The sequence below is a fragment of the Oncorhynchus nerka genome, linkage group LG18 (genome assembly GCF_034236695.1).
Source record: "Oncorhynchus nerka isolate Pitt River linkage group LG18, Oner_Uvic_2.0, whole genome shotgun sequence".
NCBI lineage: Eukaryota > Metazoa > Chordata > Actinopteri > Salmoniformes > Salmonidae > Oncorhynchus > Oncorhynchus nerka.
This window is the reverse complement of record NC_088413.1, coordinates 36,890,916-36,914,620: the sequence shown is the minus strand read 5'-3', so window position 1 is coordinate 36,914,620 and position 23,705 is coordinate 36,890,916. Positions and strand designations below refer to the sequence as shown.

Genomic DNA, 23,705 nt, shown 5'->3' with positions numbered 1-23,705 from the left:
GATACTTTGAGCTTTGGCTAGAGTCTGTATGGGTAGGATTTGCAGTTTTGGGACATTGGTTAAATAAGATGGAGAAGCTCAAACAGGCACAGGGAAAGCATTTCCAATGATTCTTCAAGTATTTCAAACCCAGGTCTGGTGGCATTATGCTTCAGCATCCAAACCTTTGTGGTGGTTTCCAGGGTCAAACAGCAGTGCTAAAGGTGTCTTCCCCTTCTGATTGTCGAGTTGCTGACGAGTGAAGGTTTGTTCACTACAGAACAGTCCCTCTCTCCCGCCCTCTCCGACTGTCCCTCCCCCATCTCGCTCTCTCTCCCTCTCTAATGGAGATTGACGAGAGCTCATCTGTTCGATATCGACTCCGATGACTTCACACAGCAGAGCTCAGGGTCAGCAGTGACCTTGAGAGGGAAGGAGGAGGAGTGGATAGAGCTTTGTTCTGCACTACACTGTCTGTTTGCTCATTACATTGAGCTACATGAAGCGTATGTGTTGTGAGTATTGGTATTATAGAGATTTTCCCACCATATTCCTTCCACCACTCTGTTCCTTTCAAATCCATTTCGGTTTGCAGTACACTGTCTGTCTGTTTCTTACACAATATTGGGGAGAATCTCAATTGCATTTTCTTAATTTCTCGCGTCCTTTCTCAAAACCCATTGGATGAGATCAGAAGTCTTGCACCCTCTGACCTTCTCGCCCACTGGGTTTTCATAAGCAGGCGAGGAGAGAGGACACAAGGAATCAAGGAAACGCAACTGAAATTCTCCCATTTTATCATACAGGGAGAATTCCACCATGTTCTTTGTTTATTTGTTCTTTAGGCTACGTCCCAATTCTCCACCCTTCTCCCAAAAGTGCGCACTTGCACACTTCCTGTCATGTCAAATCAATAATGTGCACACTTTGGTAAAAGGCTGGAGAATTGCGACATGGCCATCCTTGGAAATTATATAGTGAGTGTTGGTATTTGTCATTTCTGGTACTTCTTTCAATTTCAAGTACAAAGTTGAATAGGCACAAGTACCTGAACTCTTACAAAGTTAAATAGTTTATGGCCTAGCATAAATTTGCAATTGGATACGTTTGTTTAAGCCCCTCTAACGAACCCAAAAACGTGTATAGGTCAAACGGTGGGTAAAAATAGTGTCGAATTAGGCTGGTATTCATGCAATTGCAGATAATGGGTTTCTACTAGTGTGCAAATCAAACCCTTTCTGGAAAGCCATGATCTAAAATTGAATTGAATACCCACCTTGTAATTATAATATCTGTTATACAATATGAAAATATAGGCGCTTGTGAGTGGTAAAGAAACAGACGTGGAGGGAGGTCAGTCAAGTTTGACGGGTTTATTAGAGAACAGTGAATATAAAGGTATTTGTTTGTATGTACAGTTGAAGTCGGAAGTTTACATACACTTAGGTTGTAGTCATTAAAACTCGTTTTTCAACCACTCCACAAATATCTTGTTAACAAACTATACTTTTGGAAATTCGGTTAGGACATCTACTTTGTGCATGACACAAGTCATTTTTCCAACAATTGTTTACAGACAGATTATTTCACTTTTGGTCAGCAGCATACCACCCTGCATACCACTGCTGGCTTGCTTCTGAAGCTAAGCAGGGTTGGTCCTGGTCAGTTTCTGGGTGAGAGACCAGATGCTGCTGGAAGTGGTGTTTGGAGGGCCAGTAGGAGGCACTCTTTCCTCTGGTCTAAAACAATATATCCCAATGCCCTGTGTAGGGTGCCGTCTTTCGGATGGGACGTTAATCGGGTGTCCTGACTCTCTGAGGTCATTAAAGATCCCATGGCACTTATCGTAAGAGTAGGGGTGTTAACCCCGGTGTCCTGGCTAAATTCCCAATCTGGCCCTCAAAACCATCACGGTCACCTAATAATCCCCAGTTTACAATTTGCTCATTCATCCCCCTCCTCTCCCCTGTAACTATTCCCCAGGTCGCTGCTGCAAATGAGAATGTATTCTAGGTCAACTTACCTGGTAAAATAATAGATAGATAAAATAAATAATTCACTGTATCACAATTCCAGTGGGTCAGAAGATTACATACACTAAGTTGACTGTGCCTTTAAACAGCTTGGCAAATTCCAGAAAATTATGTCATGGAAGTTTCAGATAGGCTAATTGACATCATTTGAGTCAATTGGAGGTGTACCTGTGGATGTATTTCAAGGCCTACCTTCAATCTCAGTGCCTCTTTGCTTGACATCATGGGAAAATTCCTCAGAAAAAACTGTAGGCCTCCACAAGTCTGGTTCATCCTTGGGAGCAATTTCCAAATGCCCGAAGGTACCACGTTCATCTGTACAAACAATAGTACGCAAGTATAAACACCATGGGATCACGCAGCCATCATACCGCTCAGGAAGGAGATGAACGTACTTTGGTGCGTAAAGTGCAAATCAATCCCAGAACAACAGCAAAGGACCTTTTGAAGATGGTGGCGAAAACAGGTACAAAAGTATCTATTTCCACAGTTAAATGAGCCCTATATCGACAACCTGCTCAACAAGGAAGAAGCCAGAAACCGCCATAAAAACTATGGTTTGCAACTGCACACGGGGAGAAAGATCTTACTTTTTGGAGGATTGTCCTCTGGTCTGATGAAACAAAAATGGAACTGTTTGGCCATAATGACCATTGTTATGTTTGGAGAAAAAAGGTGGATGCTTGCAAGCTGAAGAACATCATTCCAACCATGACACACGGTGGTGGCAGCATCATGTTGTGGGGGTGCTTTGCTGCAAGAGGGACTAGTGCACTTCACAAAATAGATGGCATTATGAGGGAGGAAAATTATGTGGATATATTGAAGCAACATCTCATGACATAAGTCTGGAAGTTAAAGCTTGATCGCAAATGGTTCTTCCAAATGGACAATGACCTTAAGCATACTTCCAAAGTTGTGGCAAAATGGCTTAAGGACGACAAAGTCAAGGTATTGGAGTGGCCATCAAAGCCCTCACCTCAATCCATTAGTAAAATTGTGGGCAGAACTGAAAAAGCGTGTGCGAGCAAGGAGGCCTAGAAAACCTGACTCAGTTACACGAGCTCTGTCGGCGGGGGGAATGGGCCATAATTCCCCAAACTTATTGTGGGAAGCTTGTGGAAGGCCACCCAAAACATTTTACCCAAGTTAAACCATTTAAAGGCAATGCTACCAAATACTAAACTTCTGACCCACTGGAAATGTGATGAAAGAAATAAAAGCTGAAATAAATCATTCTCTATACTATTATTCTGACATTTCACGTTCTTAAAATAAAGTGGTGATCCTAACTGACCTAAAACAGGGAACTTTTACTATGATTAAATGTCAGGAATTGTGAAAAACTGAGTTGAAATGTATTTGGCTAAGGTGTATGTAAACTTCCGACTTCAACTGTATGTAAGTATGTACAGGTCACTGTCAATATAATGGAAACACCAACAGCAAGTGTCTTAATTGGGCGTTGGGCCACCACGAGCCAGAACAAATTCAATTAGAATAGATTCTGTGTCTGGAACTCGATTGGAGGGATGCAACCCAATTCCATCATTTGGCTTTTGTTGATGGTGGTGGAAACCTCTGTCCCAGGCGCTGCTCCAGAATCTCCCATCAGTGTTCAATTGGGTTGAGATCTGGTGACAGATGGTTAACATCGTTTTCATGCTCATTAAACCATTCCATGGCCATTCATGCCGTATGGATGGCATTGTCATCCCATGGGGGCCATGGTAGCCCAAATAATGTCCTGCCCAACATTTTTATACATAACCCTGCTGGGATGTTAATTGATTAATTATCTCAGGAACTACACCTGTGTGGAAGCACCTCCTTTTAATGAACTTTATATCCCTCATTTACTCAAGTGTTTCCATTATTTTGGCAGTTACCTGAATGTATGTATGTTTGTAGGACTCCATGGCTTCATTTAGACAGGCACCCCAATTCTGGTATTTTTTCCCAGTAATTTAACTTTTGACCAATCACATCAGATCTTTTTCAGAGCTGAACAGATTGATTAAAATACAAATTAGTTAAAAAATATATATCATTATTGGGCTGCCTTGTCTAAACGCAGCCAAATATTCTCTGAGGAAACCACAACTAGTCATACCTCTCATTGTCTACTATTACACTCTACACAATAATCCAATCAGGCTGCGATACAGTTAGTGATATCATCATGAGAAATGGATTTTTAAAAAGGCAATACCGTAGGACCATGAAGTGTGTGCATCGTTCAGGAACACCGGATCAGGAAGGAACACAGAAACAAATGACTTGGATGCCAAACACTTTCAGTTACCTTAAACATAAGTTATTCCTAGCTCTACAGGTAAGGTAACGTTCAAACCGGGGAAAAATACAAGATATTAGGTTAGGATGGGATTATTGACATTTGTGTTGTACAAAAAAAAAAAAAGCAACAGAATCTGTGGGGGAAATACTGTAAACCTCATAATCAGGCAGTGTGGTTTTAAGTTGAAGCGTTTCATCGATGTGTTATGAGGAGGTGACTTCATGCATTACTCAGTAAACTAAACTCTAGTTCAATCGCCTCCTTATAAATGCACATTGTTGATGAAAAGTTTCAAGTGAAGTTTCCCTGCCTGATTTATATAGAGGTTGACAGTCATTTTTGCACAAACCTGTGCTCTTTTTGCACCACGAAAATGCCGCCCAAAGTTGATCAACCTCGATAGATCAATCCTCTTATTACAGAGATTTCACTACTGTGCCATTCATCATTTCCATTCAGGCAGTTAATGTGTGTAAGAGCAGCCAGGCAGTACCACGATAGTAATGATATAGCAATAATATTGATGGCCATTTAGTCATTTTAGGTGCTGCTCTTCTGATATGTTTTGTTTTGAACTTTTCATCTCCCTTTTTTGAGTAAGTTTTTGTTTTTAGTGTCACACATTTGGTTCTCACACGGTTAAGTTACAGTAGTTATAATAGTAATAAATATGGGTGGGAGCGCGCTGGCTCCCCATTGGCCGAGAAGCCCAAAGTGTTCATGGGAGCTGTAGTTCAGTACAGGTGGCAGGTTAGCAATGTCCTCCAGGCAGATTTTTTCTCCATCGACCCTTCACTCAAAAAGGGGGAAAGGAGGCGTTGTTATTATCAGCGTAACTCCTCTCACCCGAAAGAAACAAATTAACACAAAGAAAGATGGGAGTTTCCTTAAACTTCTCGTTGTCGGTGTTGTTTTTCTTGGTTCCAGTGACATACGTCGTGGCGGCGGACATCTTTAGAAGGAGTCCATGGCCTTGAACTCGCTGAGGGCCTGGACGGGCGAGATGTGCTTCTTCTGCGAGCCCCGTCGAACGCGCGTCTGACACTCCTCGGGCTTCTCCCGCTTCACCAAGGGCTTCTTCTCGGGCGCCTTCATGCGCCAGCTGACCACAGGCGAGTTGACGGCGGCGGCGCCGTACACCTTGGCGTACTTGGTGGACGCCACGTAGCTGGCCTTGACTGTGAGCACCACAGCGTTCATCAGGTTCTTGGCCGCCTGGATCAGGGAGGTGGCGCTGTCCAGCTATGGGGAGAGACAGAGGACATCTTAGATGTTCGGATCTTTATACTAACACTATATTATTAATGTTGCCCTTATACCTATTTCACTACATAGTATTACCTGTAGTAACAACATTGTAGTTAAATGGACATATTAAACATCACATATATTACCTGTATAACACCAGCAATATAAGCAATTTTTTAGGTCAACTGCAAACCTGCATCATCAACTGCACATAAAACATTCTGCAAACCCCATGAGGAGGGGGAGAGGTGAGAAGAGAAGGGAGGAAGAGGTGAGAAGAAGGAGAGGGGAGAAGGAAGATCTAAGTGATTGGACAGGTGTAAGCAATATCCAATTGGATATCCTTCAGGACTTCAATGAAGCAGATATATTGGGCAGGTGTAAGCATTACAGTTTTTTTTCGATTGCTAAACGACAGTGGGCACAACTGGAGTCACATGTGTAAAACTCTAACTACAGTCTGCACTACCAACAGTCACCTGAGCTAAACAGTTCACATCACCTGCAAAACTCATTCCAAGCAACACAACTCTTAACACATGGCTCAAAACACGCTCAGTGCAGCCAAACACTATGCACAACCCTCACTGAGATAACACACACTGTCACTCAGAACACACTGAGAGTAAAAACACTAGCATCAAACACCAATACAGAAAATACAAACTTATCATCTTTACAGTTTGAACAATTTCAGTGACTTCATACAAAGTCATATTTTCTTCAAAGAAAAGAGTGACATTCTTTCACATGATTTATTAAATTTTTTAGAACATAACAATTCTTTAAGGTAAATGAAAATTTGCAGTTTGCTTCAATAGTCTGTAGTAATTTACGGAATTACAGTAATGAGAAAAAAAAGGTAGAAACTAAAAGTACATACTGTAATTCGAACAAATAATTGAGGGGCTAATCCTGCCTCTCTCTAGCATCAGGCCACAGGTTTTCTTCAACATCACATCTAATGTTTTCTCTTGCCATGCACCTGGGGAAGAACCTTCTGGAGTGCCTTATCCATCCCTGGCAGTCCTCTGGACTCGTGTCCTCACATCCGGCTTCCAAAAGAGACATTTGGTCATGTGGGTGGTGACCAAACACTTTCCACCTCCAGGCAGAGAAAAACTCCTCTATTGGGTTGAGGAAGGGTGAATATGCAGGCAGGTACAAAACCATAAATCTGTGATGGGCTGCAAACCAATCTGTGACAGCTGCAGAGTGGTGAAAAGCAACGTTATCGCAAACTATGACAAAAACTTGGGGGTTTCTTACTGGCTCCCCCTGTTCTGCTGGCACTAGCTGAGCATAGAGCTGTTCTAGGAAAGCTATAAGCCTTTCTGTGTTGTATGGGCCAATGAGTGGTGTGTTGAGAAGCAAACCATCATTGGCCATTGCAGCACACATGGTGATATTTCCCCCCCTTTGGCCTGGAACCTCCACAGTGGCCCTTGGACCTATAACATTCCTTCCTCTGCGCCGTGTTTTGGCAAGGTTAAATCCAGCTTCATCGATAAATACAAATGAATGTGGTCTTTCCAGTGCTTCCACCTCCATTACTCTCTGAAAAACAGTAAGTGCACAGTTTTACTGTAGAAATGCTAGTGTTTTTTTAACTGTAAATATTTTGTATAGCTGTGTACGTAACCTCAGACGTCTTACCTGGACATATTGGTATCTTTGCTCTTTTACCCGTTCACTGTTTCTCTCGAACGGTACAGTGTAAAACTGTTTCATTGTAACTTGGTGTTTCTTTAGGACTCGAGCAATAGTTGTTGTGCTAGCAGAATTAACATTTTCAAATATATCATTATCAGCCAGCACTCTATCTTGAATCTCCCACAGTTTTATTGCATTGTTGACAACAACCATGTCAACAATAGCATTTTCCTGCGCATCTGAAAATATTTTTCCTCTTCCCCCTGTTGGGGGCAGCCTTTGGGTCCTGTTGTAAAAATATATTTTACAGTCAAACTTACTGTAATATATATCTGTGTAAATATTCTATAATTGCAATACAAAATAGATTCCTGTAATGTTTTCATTTACTGTAAGGATGTAACTCTCACCTGTTTGCATGATGGAAAATTCGCATTACAGATGCCACTGTGGATCTTTGCAGATTGGGTTGCACCCTCAACCCTGCCTCTCTCAATGAGAGACCATGGTTCACGACATGGTCTATAAGTGTAGCCCTTATTTAATCTGAAATAACAGCTCTTTGTCTTCTTTGTCTTCCTCCACGCATCCGCCCTCTCCCTGCCACCCTTCTCCCTCCACGAACCTTCCTTGTTCCATTTCCAAAATGAGTCTTTCTGAGCTCTACCTATATATACTGTAATATGTGTGTGTGTTCACTGACAAGTCTAAAACAAGACACCTGCTTAGCCTTTCAGCTGAAATTGCAATCAGCAGTGTTTGAAAGGCACAAGGCTGAAATCTATTCCGTTTTGAATGTGTGGTTCACAGTTTTGACAGCAGTGTGTTAGCATTTGAACAAAGTGCTGTAAATCCACAGTGTTGTGCAGGTTGTGGTTAAAGTCATGGGATAAGTGTGTAGAGTTTTGAAAACTGTGTTCAAGCAATGAAAAACGAACTAGAGTTTGGTCCACATCAACTGCTGCTGTGCAGACTGTAGTTAGAGTTTTGCACATGTGACTCCAGTTGTGTCCACTGTCGTTTAGCAATCGAAAAAAACTGTAATACTATCCAACCAATTGGTGATCTGTTGTTTCTTCAAAGAAAGAGTATTGTGACGCACCCCTTTCTTAGACAGACGGTCTTCTAGACATCCCATGTCACGCTGCAAGATAACAAGAACTGCCTGCGGCAAAGAGCTCTCACAGAAGAATGCTTTATCAAGCGAACAGTTCTTACAGTACAGAGGTGAGCTCTCTCTCTCTCTGGTCTCCCCCGCAGGGCGATAGAAGGTCCCACACTCGTCTTATCAGAGCCCTGAGTAGCTAGTCAGGTTCAGAGTGACCGCTCTACCTCCAACACATCTCTGATATGACAGCCTCATTAAGAGAAAGCGGGTGTCCAAAAGAGTACGGCTGCGTCACAAATGGCACCCTATGGCCTCTATAGCGCACTACTTTTGACCAGAGCCTGTTATAGTGAACACAGTGCCAATAGAGTTTCAGCTCATCCTGTTGGGACTAAATTACTGCATATAACTGGGTAATTTAAGCATAATTCGGGGTATCGGGGGCACCCACCGTGCTGCTAACCTTTTTATAGTGACCAGCTGGAGTTCGGAGCCAATTAAATCTAGCGGTTGACTCCCTTCTCGGGGTGGGAGGGCAAGGTGGTAGGGGGGCTGGCCGCAGCCTCTAAATGCCAGCCAAACAAAACGCAGGGAGAGAGGTGCACCTGACCTCCACCAACTGCTAATTAAGAAGTGTCTGGAAAAAAAGTGGGCGTCGTGTAGCCAGGGCAATGTTTTTCAACGCTTAATTGTCAGTTGTGTTGAGGACTCCCTGGGTTGGGGCTGGCACTGCGAAGGTGAAGAGAGAACAAGAGTTTTGCCAGACAATGATCGAGAGGAGTGTTACTCGAGGACCTAAGTGTTTCTAGCCATAATAAGCCAATCAGAATAGGGGGTATATTTTAACAAATCATAGCGGACATTTTACAATTAATGAATTGCACAATTTCCGAGAATTTAATGAGCCTGTTTAATGGGGGAACGTGCGCGAAGATACTTTTGGTCATGTTGTGTATGTGGGCAGCTACTCGTCGAACATTTAATTCCAAAATCATGTAGAGTTGGTCGCCCCTTTGCTGCTAAAACAGCCTCCACTTTTCTAGGAAGTCTTTCCACTAGATGTTCGAACATTGCTGCAGGGACTTCCATTCAGCCACAAGAGCATTAACTGAGGCCTGGCTTGCAGGTGGTATTCCAATTCATCCCAAAGATGTTCGATGGAGTTGAGGTCAGGGCTCTGTGCAGGCCAGACAAGTTCTTCCACACCGATCTCGACAAACCATTTCTGTATGGTCCTTGCTTTGTGCACGGGGGCATTGTCATGCTGAAACAGGAAAGGGCCTTCCCCAAATTGTTGACACAAAGTTGGAAGCACAGAATCGTCTAGAATGTCATTGTACTGTATGCTGTAGCATTAAGATTTCCCTTCACTGGAACTAAGGGACCTAGCCCAAACCATGAAAAACAGCCCCAGACCATTATTCCTCCTCCACCAAACTTTACAGGTGGCACTATGCATTTGGACAGGTAGCGTTCTCCTGGCATCCGCCAAACCCAGATTCATCTGTCGGACTGCCAGATGGTGAAGCGTGATTCATCACTACAGAGAACGTGGTTCCACTGCTGCAGAGTAATGGCTTCGAGCTTTGCCCCACTCCAGCCGACTGGACTGATGGTACATGTTTCTGATGGTCATGGTGCTTTCAAGACAACTGGGAAATCCCCCAGAAAATATTATTAGCTTTCAAATCCTTGCTTCCTCTGTGATTGTTTCCTCAATTCCTCTCAAAGCGCATTGGAGGAGAGGATCCAAGTTTCTCCCTCAGAACTCCTCCTCCGATGCTCTTTGAAAAACCAGGAGGGAGGAAGCCTATGGAAGGTCCCTTTAACTACTGAGATAAAGGAATGAGGCCCACACACAGAATATTGCTGCTCACCAGTGCTTGAATACAACTATTGACAGAGACCCTGGGCCTTGGACAGTACCATGTGAGGGTGTTGTGTGGTGAGACTTACCCCAGAGACGATGAGCTCTCCTCCCAGGTTCTGGACCTCGGCCTTGACCTTGCTACAGATGTTGAGCTGGTGGCAGTACAGGGCGATTCTCTGCAGGTAGGCCAGCAGGTCCTGCTTGCAAGCCGAGTCAGGGCACTGAGACATGCACACAAACATGAAGATAAAATTAGTTTAAAAACAGGGAAAATAGCTTAAAAATGAGTTTCAAAGCCGGGTTAAGAAATAATCTTGTACGTCAGAAGTAGTTTATAAAACGGTTGTGCTCATTTGCTCATCAATCATCGAAATAGCAGTGTCCGATTAGTCAATTAGTAAGTCCTTTTCCGGCCCTCTATTATGAGAAGCAATATGAGTCTACCTCTAGTATATACTGAGGTAAAAACAACACCAGAGAGAAACATCTGTATCCCTAATGGCACCGTATTCACTATTTAGTGCACTTCTTTACACCAGATCCCACAGGACCTTTTGGGAATAGGGTGCCATTTGAGCCACAGAGAGGGAGCGGGACAGAGACTTTTCAATCCCACAATGCACACAAAGCAGTTGTAATATATTCTGGACGTCATGCTGCGAGAATTTGCTACGGACCACAAGTTTCCTGGTGGGTAAAGAAAGAACAGTGCGTTCGCTACTTTGCTTTGAAAACGCTCCCGGGCACCGTTTTCTACAGGAACCTTTTTCCCAACCATTAATAGTAAATGGTCCTAACTAGAACATTCAGGCAGCTCGTCTAGAGTCGAAGGGAAGCGAGTAATTCACACAGGGCTCACTTCCTTGTCTTTAGGGGGGCTGGGATACATTGGGACAGCCAAGTTAAGGGGCTGCACGAGCTAGCTAAGGGACCATGTTAATTAGGGCATGCAACGTTTTCAAACATTTCGCAATGGAAGATGGAACATTTGCATTTCTTATTCAGTAGTCCCTCCCTGTTTCCTTCCATTTTCTTCATGAACACGACCCATCTCCTATTCCCCTCAAGTGGCAAATGGCGAATGCCGTGCTTAGACTGTTCCAATGTGTTATCTTTCCACACTTGTTTTTTTTGACAGTTTAATTGTGCTTTAGTGTGCTTCTTCGCCTACACTGAGTAAGTAAGGGTGTGAGGCAGACTAGTATCGATGGACTCGAAGTACTCGTTTTGGAGCATTAATGGTCACAGATGCCTCCCGAGTGGCGCAGTGGTCTAAGGCACTGCATCACAGTACTAGCTGTGCCACTAGAGATTATGGGTTTGAATCCAGGCTCTGGCGCAGCCGGCTGCAACCAGGAGAGCCCATGGGGTGGAGCACAATTGGCCCAGTGTTGTCCGGGTTAGGGGAGTGTTTGGCTGACAGGGATTTCTTGACAACTCCTGTGGCGGACCGGGCGCAGTGCATGCTGACACGGTCGCCAGGTGTACAGTGTTTCCTCCGACACATTGGTGTGGCTGGGGGTTAAGTGGCCATTGTGTCAAGAAGCAGTGTGGCTTGGTTGGGTTGTGTTTTGGAGGATGCATGGCTCTCAACCTTCGCCTCTCCCGAGTCCGTACGGGATTGGCAGCAATGAGGCAAGACTGTGACTACCAATTGGATACCATGAAATTGGGGGTAAAAAAATAAATACATCTAAATAGTCACAGATGCACAGTCATCCTGTAACAAATAAATGCTCTGTGTCTCAAATGGCACAACATTCCCTGCATAGGACACTAAGTGCACTACTATTGACCAGAGCCCTGGTTATAAGTAGTGCACTGTATAGGGAATAGGGTGCAATTTGGGATGCACTTTTGTTCACATTATACACTGAACAAAAATATAAACACGGCATGTAAACTGTTGGTCCCATGTTTCATGAAATGAAAGATTCCAGAAATGTTCTCTCCTCACAAAAAGCTGATTTCTCTCAAATTTTGTGTACAAATTTGTTTCTATCCCTGTTAGTGAGCATTTCTTCTTTGCCAAGATAATCCATCCACCTGACAGGTGTGGCATATCAAAAAGCTGATTAAACTGAATGGTCATTACACAGGTCCACCTTGTGTAGGGTACAATAAAATGACACCCTAAAATGTGCAGTTTTATCACACACAATGCCACAGATTGAGGGAGCATGCAATTGGCATGCTGACTGCAGGAATATCCACCAGAGTTGTTGCCAGAGAATTGTATGTTCATTTCTCTACCATAAGCCTCCTCCAATGTTGTTTTAGAGAATTTGACAGTACGTTCAACTGGCCCCACGTGTTGTGGCATTGTGTGGGAGAGCGGTTTGCTGATGTCAACGGTGTGAGCAGTGGGAGTGGGAGTGCCCAATGGTGGGGTTATGGTATGGGCAGACATAAGCTACGGACAACGAACACAATTGCATTTTATTGATGGAAATTGGAATGCACAGAGATAACGTAATGAGATCCCGAGACCCATTGTCGTGCCATTCATCCGCCACCATCACCTCATGTTTCAGCATGATAATGCACGGCCCCATGTCGCAAGGATCTGTACACAATTCCTGGAAGCTGAAAATGTTTCAGTTCATCCATGGCCTGCATACTCACAAGACATGTCAACCATTGAGCATGTTTGGGATGCTCTGGATTGACGTGTACGGCTATTCCAGTTCCCGCCAATATCCAGCAACTCCGCACAGCCATTGAAGAGGAGTGCGAGATTATTTCACAGGCCACAATCAACAGCCTGATCAATGCAATGGAGATGTGTCGCGCTGCATGAGGAAAATGGTGGTCACACCAGATACTGACTGGTTTTCTGATCAATACCCCCTACTTTTTTTTTCTCTAATCATCAGATGCATCTTTTTATTACCAGTCATGTGAAATCCATAGATTAGAGCCTAATGAACTTATTTCAATAAACTGATTTCTTTATATGACCTGTAATTGTTCCATGTGGCGTATTATATTTTTGTTCAGTGTACTTCAAAGTACTGTAAATAATCACTTGAGTTTAAAATGGCATCTTTTAAAGATCAAATTCAATTGTATTTGTTGCGTGCACCAAATACAACTGTTGTAGACTTTACTGTAAAAAGCATACTTACCATTACTTACCACGAGCCCTTTCCCAACAAAAAATAACAATAATGAGGCTATATACAAGGAGTCCTGCATCGTAGGTATTGCAGGCTACATCTTTGAAAAATACGTTCTCATTGAATAGGGTTTCTTGTTCTCTTGGCCTTTGGCAGAGCTTTTGAAATAAATACTAAAACCAGCTTTTAATTTCCGGTGGACTCAGGATGTGGCTGCGTTATTGATGTCATGTTAATCAGGCCTTTTGATTTGAACAGATTGTTTTAGTTTTGTAGGCTAGGCTCCCCATTTAATTATTTATCTCATTCCCAATGATCAGTTTTTTAAATTTATTGGGTTCTGAATTTGCGATTCACCCAACTGTCCACGTTTCTGTGCAGTAGCCTTTTATTTAAACGTTTGAACTGTTTTGGTATATGTACTAGTCTATTTGATTTAATTTACATATGTTTAAGAACTTTGGTTTTACTAATAAATATGTTAAAATAGAGCAAAATTATATGTTTCTGTCTTCAGTCCTTTGTAAATAGGATAGATGGGCTATATTGGCTAAGGTTGAATGTGATTGTCTGCCTACAACCAGCTTGAGTTTAGATAAATTAATCAAATTGAAAATGAGCTATTATCAGGCTGGTTAGTGTGATGCATGTCTGTTGAATTTAGAAAAACCCACATACACACCTGCTACTGCGTTGCGGCCGTGGCCTACTGCATACGTTTTACTAAACGGTACATGCTAAATACTATGCGACAATGAGTACATAAACGGAATACTAAGTATGTTGTACGGGTGGGGTTTTGGACACGGCCACGCCTCTCCACCAGAGAATTTGGAAAAAACTGCTGGACCAATTACACACAGGCATGTCTCGGCCAAGAGGATGATGCCATTATCCAAGCAAATTTCAAGAGCTTTTTAAAACTGTTCAAAAACAAGTTGGAGATGGAATTTTACAGTGGATTTCTTTTTTATTCTCTAATATGCTTTGGCCACAACTACATGTTGGATTAGTCATCAACATTATTTGGTTATGATCACACAGAATGAGCTTTTAAAATTGATATTTTCATTGAACGGTTACTTGAATTATCTCAGGCGGGTCAGCTTCAACAAACACAGTGGATCATCAAACACACACGCAGTAATGTCCCCTTAAAGCTGTGTTCATGCAATGCTGCCAGTGAGGCAGACAGTGGGAGCAGCTCCGAGGACATGATTACTGCACCCACCACCACCGGCTAGCATTACCACAAATTCCACCCAACACACGCGCACGCACGCACGCACGCACGCACGCACGCACGCACGCACGCACGCACGCACACACACACACACACACACACACAACCCCCTTTCTCCCATCACACCAGAAACCCACGAGTTTCTCTCTGCTCCTGGCCAGCCCGGTTCAGGCAGGCAGATGACAATATGGTTCCCTGACTAATAGGCCGCCTCCCCAGCAGATTCCCTCCTGATGTAAATAAACAGTACGGACCATTACCTTGCCAAGGCCGCCAAGGAAAGTAGGCAGCTTCATTCTCTCTCTCCCTCCCTCTTACTCACTCACTCACTCACTCACTCTCTTTCCTGCCACTGACTGGGGAGGACGAATTCCAGCCTGGAATCCAAACTCAATATTGTGAAACAGTGATATTTAGTTTGGGTTTCAGGAAGGAATTTCTCTCTTTCCAAACCTTCCTAACAAAGACTAATTCTAGCCTGGAATCCAAACTGAACGTAGTGAAACCAAGCGATATTCAGTTTTTATTGCCGGCTAGAATTCCTCTCTTCTTCCCTTCATCCTTCTCTAGTCAGAGTGGAATTCTAGCTTGGAAACTAAACTGATCAATGGCACGGTATTCAATTTGGATTCAAGGCTAGTGGAAAACTTTCAAGAGGGAGGAAGAAGCCATTTTGTTTTTGCATAATTGGACCTGAAATGAATCAGCTGCTCTGCATGGGTGACTCAGCAGCAAGACATATGTTATTAAACCAGGGGCCAAAGCTCTGTCAGAACACACACACACACACACACACACACACACACACACACACACACACACACACACACACACACACACACACACACACACACACACACACACACAAAAGCATCACTAAATCACACCTCTATATTGATAGCTTGTTGCATTTTTAAATCAGGTTTGTATATAAAAACAAGAGCTCTGCCCATGATTCTGGATGCTTCACAAATGGCACCCTATTCCCTATATAGTGCATTACATGAAAACCAGGGCCCATAGGGAGGCATTCTAAGTATTCAATAATAAATACATGGTTAGAGCGGCAATGCAAATATGAATAATGATGTTTTACATACATATTATAATCAATGTCAGTACAGTCCTATTCTGCATCCTCAAATGCTTCCCTATTCACTACACAGTGCACTACTTTTGACTCCGATGCCCCCATCTCTCTGTGATTCCTTGTTCTCCTGACAATGGCCATTTAAGGCGTCTGGCAGGGGGTCCTGGTAAATGACCATGCCTTGAGTTCTCTTCAACCCCACCTGACCAAGAATGAATCCTAAATGGCACCCTATTCCCTATATAGTTCCCTTACTTTGACCATAACCCTATGGGCCCTAGTCGAATGTAGTGCACTAAATAGGGATTAGGGTAAAATTTTGGATACAATCATTGTCCTCCCATCTCTATGGTAGGAAGTAGCACAGCGGGTTCCCAGAAGGTAGAACGTTTGTCAAGTTTCCCTGGACTACGCATAGGCCTGAGCTGCTGGACGCAGTGGGCTTTATGTTTTAAGAAAACCCTCAAGGGAGGAAGAAAGAGAGAGAACAAGATAGAGGGGTTAGAAGACAGAGAGAGTAAAGAGTGAGAGAACGAGAGAGAGAGAGAAATACGCAGATGAAGACTAGAAAGAGATGACAGCAAAAGAAGAAGAATAGTGAGAGATGAGGATAAGAGGAGAAAGAGGCTCGGTCCATCCGACTCTTTACTCTGTGGTGAAATGGAGCGAGCTGCCTCTAGGGGTCATTCCATGTCAAGTGCTACTCTTAGCAGAATATTTAAAGGGAGATTTCAACGCTATTTGGGGTGTTCTTCCAGTCTACTTAATAATTATGAGTGATGAAAGGTGTTTCAGACATAATTATGCACTATAGTTGGGAGAGTTCAAGAAATGTCGTCATTGGTTGGTTGAGCCTGCTGTCTGATCAAATAATGAATGAGTCATGTTTTGTAGCAATTATTGTACAAAGCTAGCAGCGAGTAGATATGGTTGTCTTTGCGAAATAGAGCCATTGGATTAGTCTCAATGATGTTTCTATCTGAGAGGCATATTTCCTTGTTCCCACCCACTAAGGCAGGCTTTTCAAAAAGGGTGAGTTACTGTAATAGTTCGCAGGTTCACCGGAGCTATGTTACTGTGCACTGTCTAAGATTACTAAATAGTTAGCTACAATGGCTGCTTCTGATTCCGCTTTCCAAGAAGAGCTGGATTTTAAAAAATTTAAAAATATGTTATTTTACATACAGTTGAAGTCGGAAGTTTACCTACACTTAGGTTGGCTTGTTTTTCAACCACTCTTCACATTTCTTAGAGCTCGGGCTGAATACTGCCCCCTTTGGAGAAAGTGCGTGCCCATAGTAAACTGAAAATATTTTTTCCCAAAATTGCTACTATATGCATGTAATAATTATTATTGAATAGAAAACACTCTAAAGTTTCTAAAACCGTTTAAATTATGTCTGTATGTAAAGCAGAACTCTCAGGGCAGCCTTTCTCCCAAACTCTCTCTTGTGAAGAGAAAAGTTGGGTCAACTTTGACGTCATCGCCCCCACCCTTCCCAGGCAGCTACCGATCTGGGAACAGTCTCTATCTCTTCAGCGCGATGCCTGCTTTCAAATTGCGCGTTCATTGCGAGAATCGCGCGCGCCCTCGTCTTTTGGTGGGCAAAAATGCTGGGGTCACTCTCGAATACATGCACTCTATTGCGCGCGGCCGATTTGGGGAACGTTCTTTTCCAGGATACACCTATTGAAGCCGGTTTGTCTGTTCGCGCTGATCATTGTTTTACATGTTAAAAACATCATAAAGTTCGATTTTGCACATAGTTTGACCAGTTTAGTCGACATATAATATGTAAATTTGAAGTTTTGATGCGCAAGAGTGCGGGACCAGAAGTAATTTTGGGTGCATTTCAGCTGAAGCTGTTAGCATATGCTAATACAGAGACAAACAACGTGAAACCAAACGATGTATTGGGTAAGTATGACTCCTTCTACGTCTTCTGATCGAAGAACATCAAAGGTAAGGGAATATTTATGTGGTTATTTTGGGTTTCTGTGGACTCCAAACGTAGAGGAGACATACTGCTAATATCTGAGCGCCGTCTCATTGTATAGCCCAGTGAACGATTTCTGTAACGTTAAAAATAAATGTAATACAGCTGTTGCATTAAGAAGAAGTGTATCTTTGTAATTATATGTAGAACATGTATATTTAGTCATGTTTATTGCTTGTTATCTGACGTTATCTGTCGGAGCTATCATCATTTCTCCGGACATTTGAGTAGCATTTTTTGAAATGTCGTCATTGTAAACTGAGATTTATGGATATAAATGGCATATTATTGAAAAAAAATTAAATGTACTGTGTAACATGTAATATTACTGTCATCTGATGAAGATTTTCAAAAGGTTAGTGAATTATTTATTTTTTAATCCTACTTTTAAATTTTATATTTTCTGGGACAAAATGGCCGCCACTTGTCTTTTGTTTCGGTGGTTATCTAATATAAATATGTGCTATGTTTTCGCCGTAAAACATTTTAGAAATCTGACTTGCTGGGAAGATGAACAAGGTGTTTATCTTTCATTTGAGCTATTGGACTTGTTAATGTGTGGAGGTTAAATATTTCTAAGAATATTTTTTTGCATTGTGCGTTATGGTAATGAGCTTGAGCCGTAGTCACGATCCCGGATCCGGGATGGGGAGCTCTAAGAGGTTTTAACAAACTATAGTTTTGGCAAGTCTGTTAGGACATCTACTTTGTGCATGAAACAAGTCATTTTTCCAACAATTGTTTACAGACAGATAATTTCATTTATAATTCACTGTATCACAATTACAGTGGGTCAGAACTTTACATACACTAAGTTGACTGTGCCTTTAAACAGCTTGGTAAATTCCAGAAAATTAAGTCATGGCTTTTGAAGCTTCTGATAGGCTAATTGACATCATTTGAGTCAATTGGAGGTGTACCTGTGGATGTATTTCAATGCCTACCTTCAAACTCAGTGTCTCTTTGCTTGACATCATGGGAAAATCAAAAGAAATCAGCCAAGACTTCAGAAAACAAATTGTAGACCTCCACAAGTCTGGTTCATACTTCGGAGAAATTTCCAAATGCCTTAAGGTACCACGTTCATCCGTACAAAGAATAGTACGCAAATATAAACACCATGGGACCATGCAGCCATCATACCGCTCAGGAAGGAGATGCGTTCTGTCTCTTAGAGATGAACGTACTTTAGTGCGAAAAGTGCAAATCAATCCCAGAACAACAGCAAAGGACTTTGTGAAGATGGTGGAGGAAACAGGAATTAAAGTATCTATATCCACAGTAAAACGAGTCCTATGTCGACATAAGCTGAAAGGCCGAACAGCAAGGAGGAAGCCACTGCTCCAGAACCACCATAAAAATGCCAGACTACGGTTTTAAACTGTACATGAAGACGCAGATCATACTTTTTGGAGAAATGTCCTCTGGTCTGATGAAACAAAAATAGAACTGTTTGGCCATAATGACCATCGTTATGTTTGGAGGAAAAACGCTTGCAAGCCGAAGAACACCATTCCAACCGTGAAGCACGGGAGTGGCAGCATCATGTTGTGGTGGTGCTTTGCTGCAGGAGGCAGAGGTGCACTTCACAAAATAGATGGCATCATGAGGCTGGAAAATTATGTGGATATATTGAAGCAAATTCTCAAGACATTAGTTAACTTCATATGGCGGCAGGGGCAGTATTGAGTAGCTTGGATGAAAAGGTGCCCATTGTAAACGTCCAGCTCCTCAGTCTCAGTTGCTAATATATGCATATTATTATTAGTATTGGATAGAAAACACTCTAAAGTTTCCAAAACTGTCAAAATATTGTCTGTGAGTATAACAAAACTGATATTGCAGGCGAAACCCTGAGGAAAATCAAAACAGAAAGTGGCTTCTATTTTGAAAACTCCATGTTCCATAGCCTCCCTTTGCTGGATTTAACCTCTTCAACCTATGGGGGCGCTATGTCATTATTGGATAAAAAGATGTGCCCGTTTTAAGCGCAATATTTTGTCACGAAAAGATGCTGACTATTGCATGGAATTAACAGCTTTGGAAAGACAAAACTCTGACGTTTCCAAAACTGCAAAGATATTATCTGTGAGTGCCCCAGAACTAATGCTACAGGCGAAACCAAGATGAGGTTTCATACATGAAATGCCCCAGATTCTGAAGGCGCTGTGTTCCAATGTCTCCTTATATGGCTGTGAATGCGCCAGGAATGAGCCTGCCCTTTCTGTCGTTTTCCCAAGGTGTCTGCAGCATTGTGACGTGTTTGTAGGCATATCATTGGAAGATTGACCATAAGAGACTACATTTACCTGGTGTCCCGCCCGGTGTCCTGTGTCGAAATTATTGCGTAATCTGTAGGTCCATGCGCGTTCCATTTCTTCAGAAGAGAAAGTCAACTGCCACGAGGGATTTTATCGTCGATAGTTATGTGAAAAACACCTTGAGGATTGATTCTAAACATCGGTTTGCCATGTTTCTGTCGATATTATGGAGTTAATATGGAAAAAAGTTCGCGTTTTAATGACTTAATATATATATATCTTTTTTTTTTCCTTACCCAAACGTGATGAACAAAACGGAGCGATTTGTCGACAAAAATAATATTTTTTGTAAAAACGGAACATTTGCCATCTAACTGAGAGTCTCCTCATTGAAAACATCTGAAGTTCTTCAAAGGTAAATTTTTCTGGTTTTTGTGAAAATGTTGCATGCTGAAAGAGAGGCATAATCCTATGCTAGGCTATCAATACTGTTACACAAATGCTTGTTTAGCTATGGTTCAAAAGCATATTTTGAAAATCTGAGATGACAGTGTTGTTAACAAAAGGCTAAGCTTGAGAGCAAATAGATTCATTTCATTTGCGATTTTCATGAATAGTTAACGTTGTGTTATGCTAATGAGCTTGCGGATAATTTTACACAATCCTGGATACAGGTTTTTTTCGTAGCTAAACGTGACGCAGAAAACGGAGCGATTTGTCCTAAACAAATAATCTTTCAGGAAAAATGCTTTATTATCCGAATGTAAAAGCATATCATGTACAGTAATGTATTTCTTCATCAGCATCTTCATGCTTTCGTTAATAAAATAATGCTAAAAATACTCTTTCAAAATGCAAATGTTGATTTAGTTATGGATCCATAACAAATGGTAATAAATATCACCGATTTACAGTAATATTGGAACAAAGTTGTCTTATGAAGGCAAACAATTTAGAATAATCCAATCCTCTTATGCTGTAGCCTACTCCCGACCGTCACGTTGTACAGCGCCATATGTTCCATTCCATCCTAACGGAAACCCTGAGGATTTCGTTTTTCTCAGAATAGAAACACCATAATATTAACCTCTTGGAACACTAGGGGCAGTATTTCATTTTTGGATGAAAAACATTCCCGTTTTAAACAAGATATTTTGTCACGAAAAGATGCTCGACTATGCATATAATTGACAGCTTTGGAAAGAAAACACTCTGACGTTTCCAAAACTGCAAAGGTATTATCTGTGAGTGCCACAGAACTGATGCTACTGGCGAAACCAAGATGAAACTTCAAACAGGAAATGAGCAAAGGTTTTGAGGCGCTGTTTTCCAATGTCTCCTTATATGGCTGTGAATGCGCCCTGAACGAGCCTACACGTTATTCCGTTTCCCCAAGGTGTCTGCAGCATTGTGACGTGTTTGTAGGCATATCATTGGAAGATTGGCCATAAGAGACTACATTTACCAGGTGTCCGCCCGGTGTCCTTTGTCGAAATTGGTGCGTAATCTTCAGCTGCACGCATTCATCCATGTGATTCAGAGGAGAGAGGAGACTTCCACGAACGATATATCATCGAAGAGATATGTGAAAAACACCTTGAGGATTGATTCTAAATAACGTTTACCATGTTTCAGTCGATATTATGGAGTTAATTTGGAAAAAAGTTTGGCGTTTTGATGACTGAATTTTCTTTTTTTTTTGGTAGCCAAACGTGACGAACAAAACGGTGCGATTTCTCCTACACAAAGAATCTTTCAGGAAAAATGGAACATTTGCTATCTAACTGAGAGTCTCCTCATTGAAAACATCTGAAGTTCTTCAAAGGTAAATGATTTTATTTGAATGCTTTTCTTGTTTTTGTGAAAATGTTGCCCGCTGAATGCTAACGCTAAATGCTACGCTAGCTATCAATACTGTTACACAAATGATTGTTTTGCTATGGTTGAAAAGCATATTTTGAAAATCTGAGATGACAGTGTTGTTAACAAAAGGCTAAGCTTGAGAGCTAGCATATTTATTTCATTTCATTGGCGATTTTCATGAATAGTTAACGTTGCGTTATGGTAATGAGCTTGAGGCTGTATTCACGATCCCGGATCCGGGATGGCTAGAATCAAGAGGTTAATCCAATTTATTAAGCCACATTAATTAAAATCAATCCGATGTACTATGTTATTACAAAAACGGTTTTAAATTCTCTGGTAATGCCAATATAAAAGAATTTCAAATGCTTCTCAAAGATGCCCTCTGGTGGTCAAAGAAATGGCTGACAATTAAATAACGTGCAGCAGCCCGCAAGGAACCACTGTACAGTATGATATGTTAATAACACATTAATGGACATATATAGTGAAATAGAACAGCAGTGAAATTTCCCTTTAAGACTCTTACACCCCCCCCCCCCTCCTCTCTCTCTCTCTCTCTCACACACACACATAACCGGGCACAAACACACACCTCCTCCTCAATCTCCCATCCATCTGCAGAACAGTCAGACTGGCAGACTGCTCTTAACATGCTCTTTAATAGGGTTTGATGTGGAGCATTGCAAAAAGGGTTGCTACTTGAGAGACCTGTTCTACTGTAGTACCGCAAAGCTTCCATCTCTCTCTCTCACACACACACACACACACACACACACACACACACACGCTTCAATCTCCCTGACACGCCTGACTGCGTCTGTCAGCCACAGGTTAACGGTTCGGCAAGGTGTGAATGCGAAATAATTGTCCTCTTGAAAAATAAGGCATAAAAAGTACAACAGTTATTTGTCGTAGGTAATATTAGCCTTTTTGGAATTAGATTACATCTAAAAATACAGTGGCTTGCCAAAGAAATACAAGATCAAATAGTCTTTCTATCCGATGATAAAAGCAAACTCTTAAAAAGTTTGAATATTTTAATACCCATTTACGGTATGTTGTGCCTGGATGACGTGTTTCGCATTTCTCCTCACCGAAATACTCTTAAAACAAATCCCTGTTGAAATTGGGAGAAAATCAGGCCACTCTCTTTGAGCAGCATCACATTGCAGAATGGGAATTCATCCAAAATGGCACCCTAGTCCCTATATAGTGCACTACTTTTGAACAGAGCCTGATGGACTCCCATAAAGACCTAGTCAAAGTAGTACACCACTGTATATAAGAAATAGGGTGCCATTTCAGACGCACACTCATCTAGCATGAGAGGAGGGCAGCAGAAGGCTGTGAATATTCAGCAAACACCAGTCAAAGAATCGTTTAAAGGCGGAATTAAAAATGGCAAGCCACCTGCTCAGTTTCAGCATGTGTTGATTCAGTCCGAGGGTAGGCTGCCAGTGATTTGCTATATGACAGATATTCACCGCCTGACTCCCACCCAGCCCTGATTGCAGAGTGAACGGTGGCTACGGTTCAACAACACACTATAGCCGGGAGCTCTGTGTGTTTTTTCAAATATGACACACACACACACAAGACTCATGCCAGGCTCAGAAACACATTGCACTACAGAGGATACTGGTGAGGAGAGGACGGCTAATAATATGGAGTGAATGAAATGGTGTCAAACACAAGGAAACCATGTGTTTAATACTATTCCATTTATTCTATTCCAGCCTGTCATCCTCTGATATAAAGTGCCACCAGACACTACTGTTGCACTAACATCCTCATAATTTGAATGTCATCAGACAGATTGTGATAGCACAGCTTTCCCTGAGTAAAACACACAGTAGTTATGACAACAGCACCGGGAAGAAGAGCACGGAGTCCTAATGAATCAACAAGTCTTTGTGCATGAGGCTACATGAGGCTAATT

The 23,705-nt window shown here is 42.0% G+C and overlaps 1 protein-coding gene across 1 annotated transcript in view; it reads right to left on the bottom strand.

Annotated features, from left to right (window-relative positions):
- Positions 1-1,337: 1,337 nt before the first annotated feature.
- Positions 1,338-23,705, bottom strand: part of LOC115145827 (catenin alpha-2) — a 694,158-nt gene continuing 671,790 nt past the window's right edge. The window contains 2 exon segments of the mRNA XM_029687379.2: positions 1,338-5,553; positions 10,277-10,411. Of these exon segments, the coding sequence (XP_029543239.2) occupies positions 5,266-5,553; positions 10,277-10,411 (423 nt within the window). The 3' untranslated portion in view covers positions 1,338-5,265.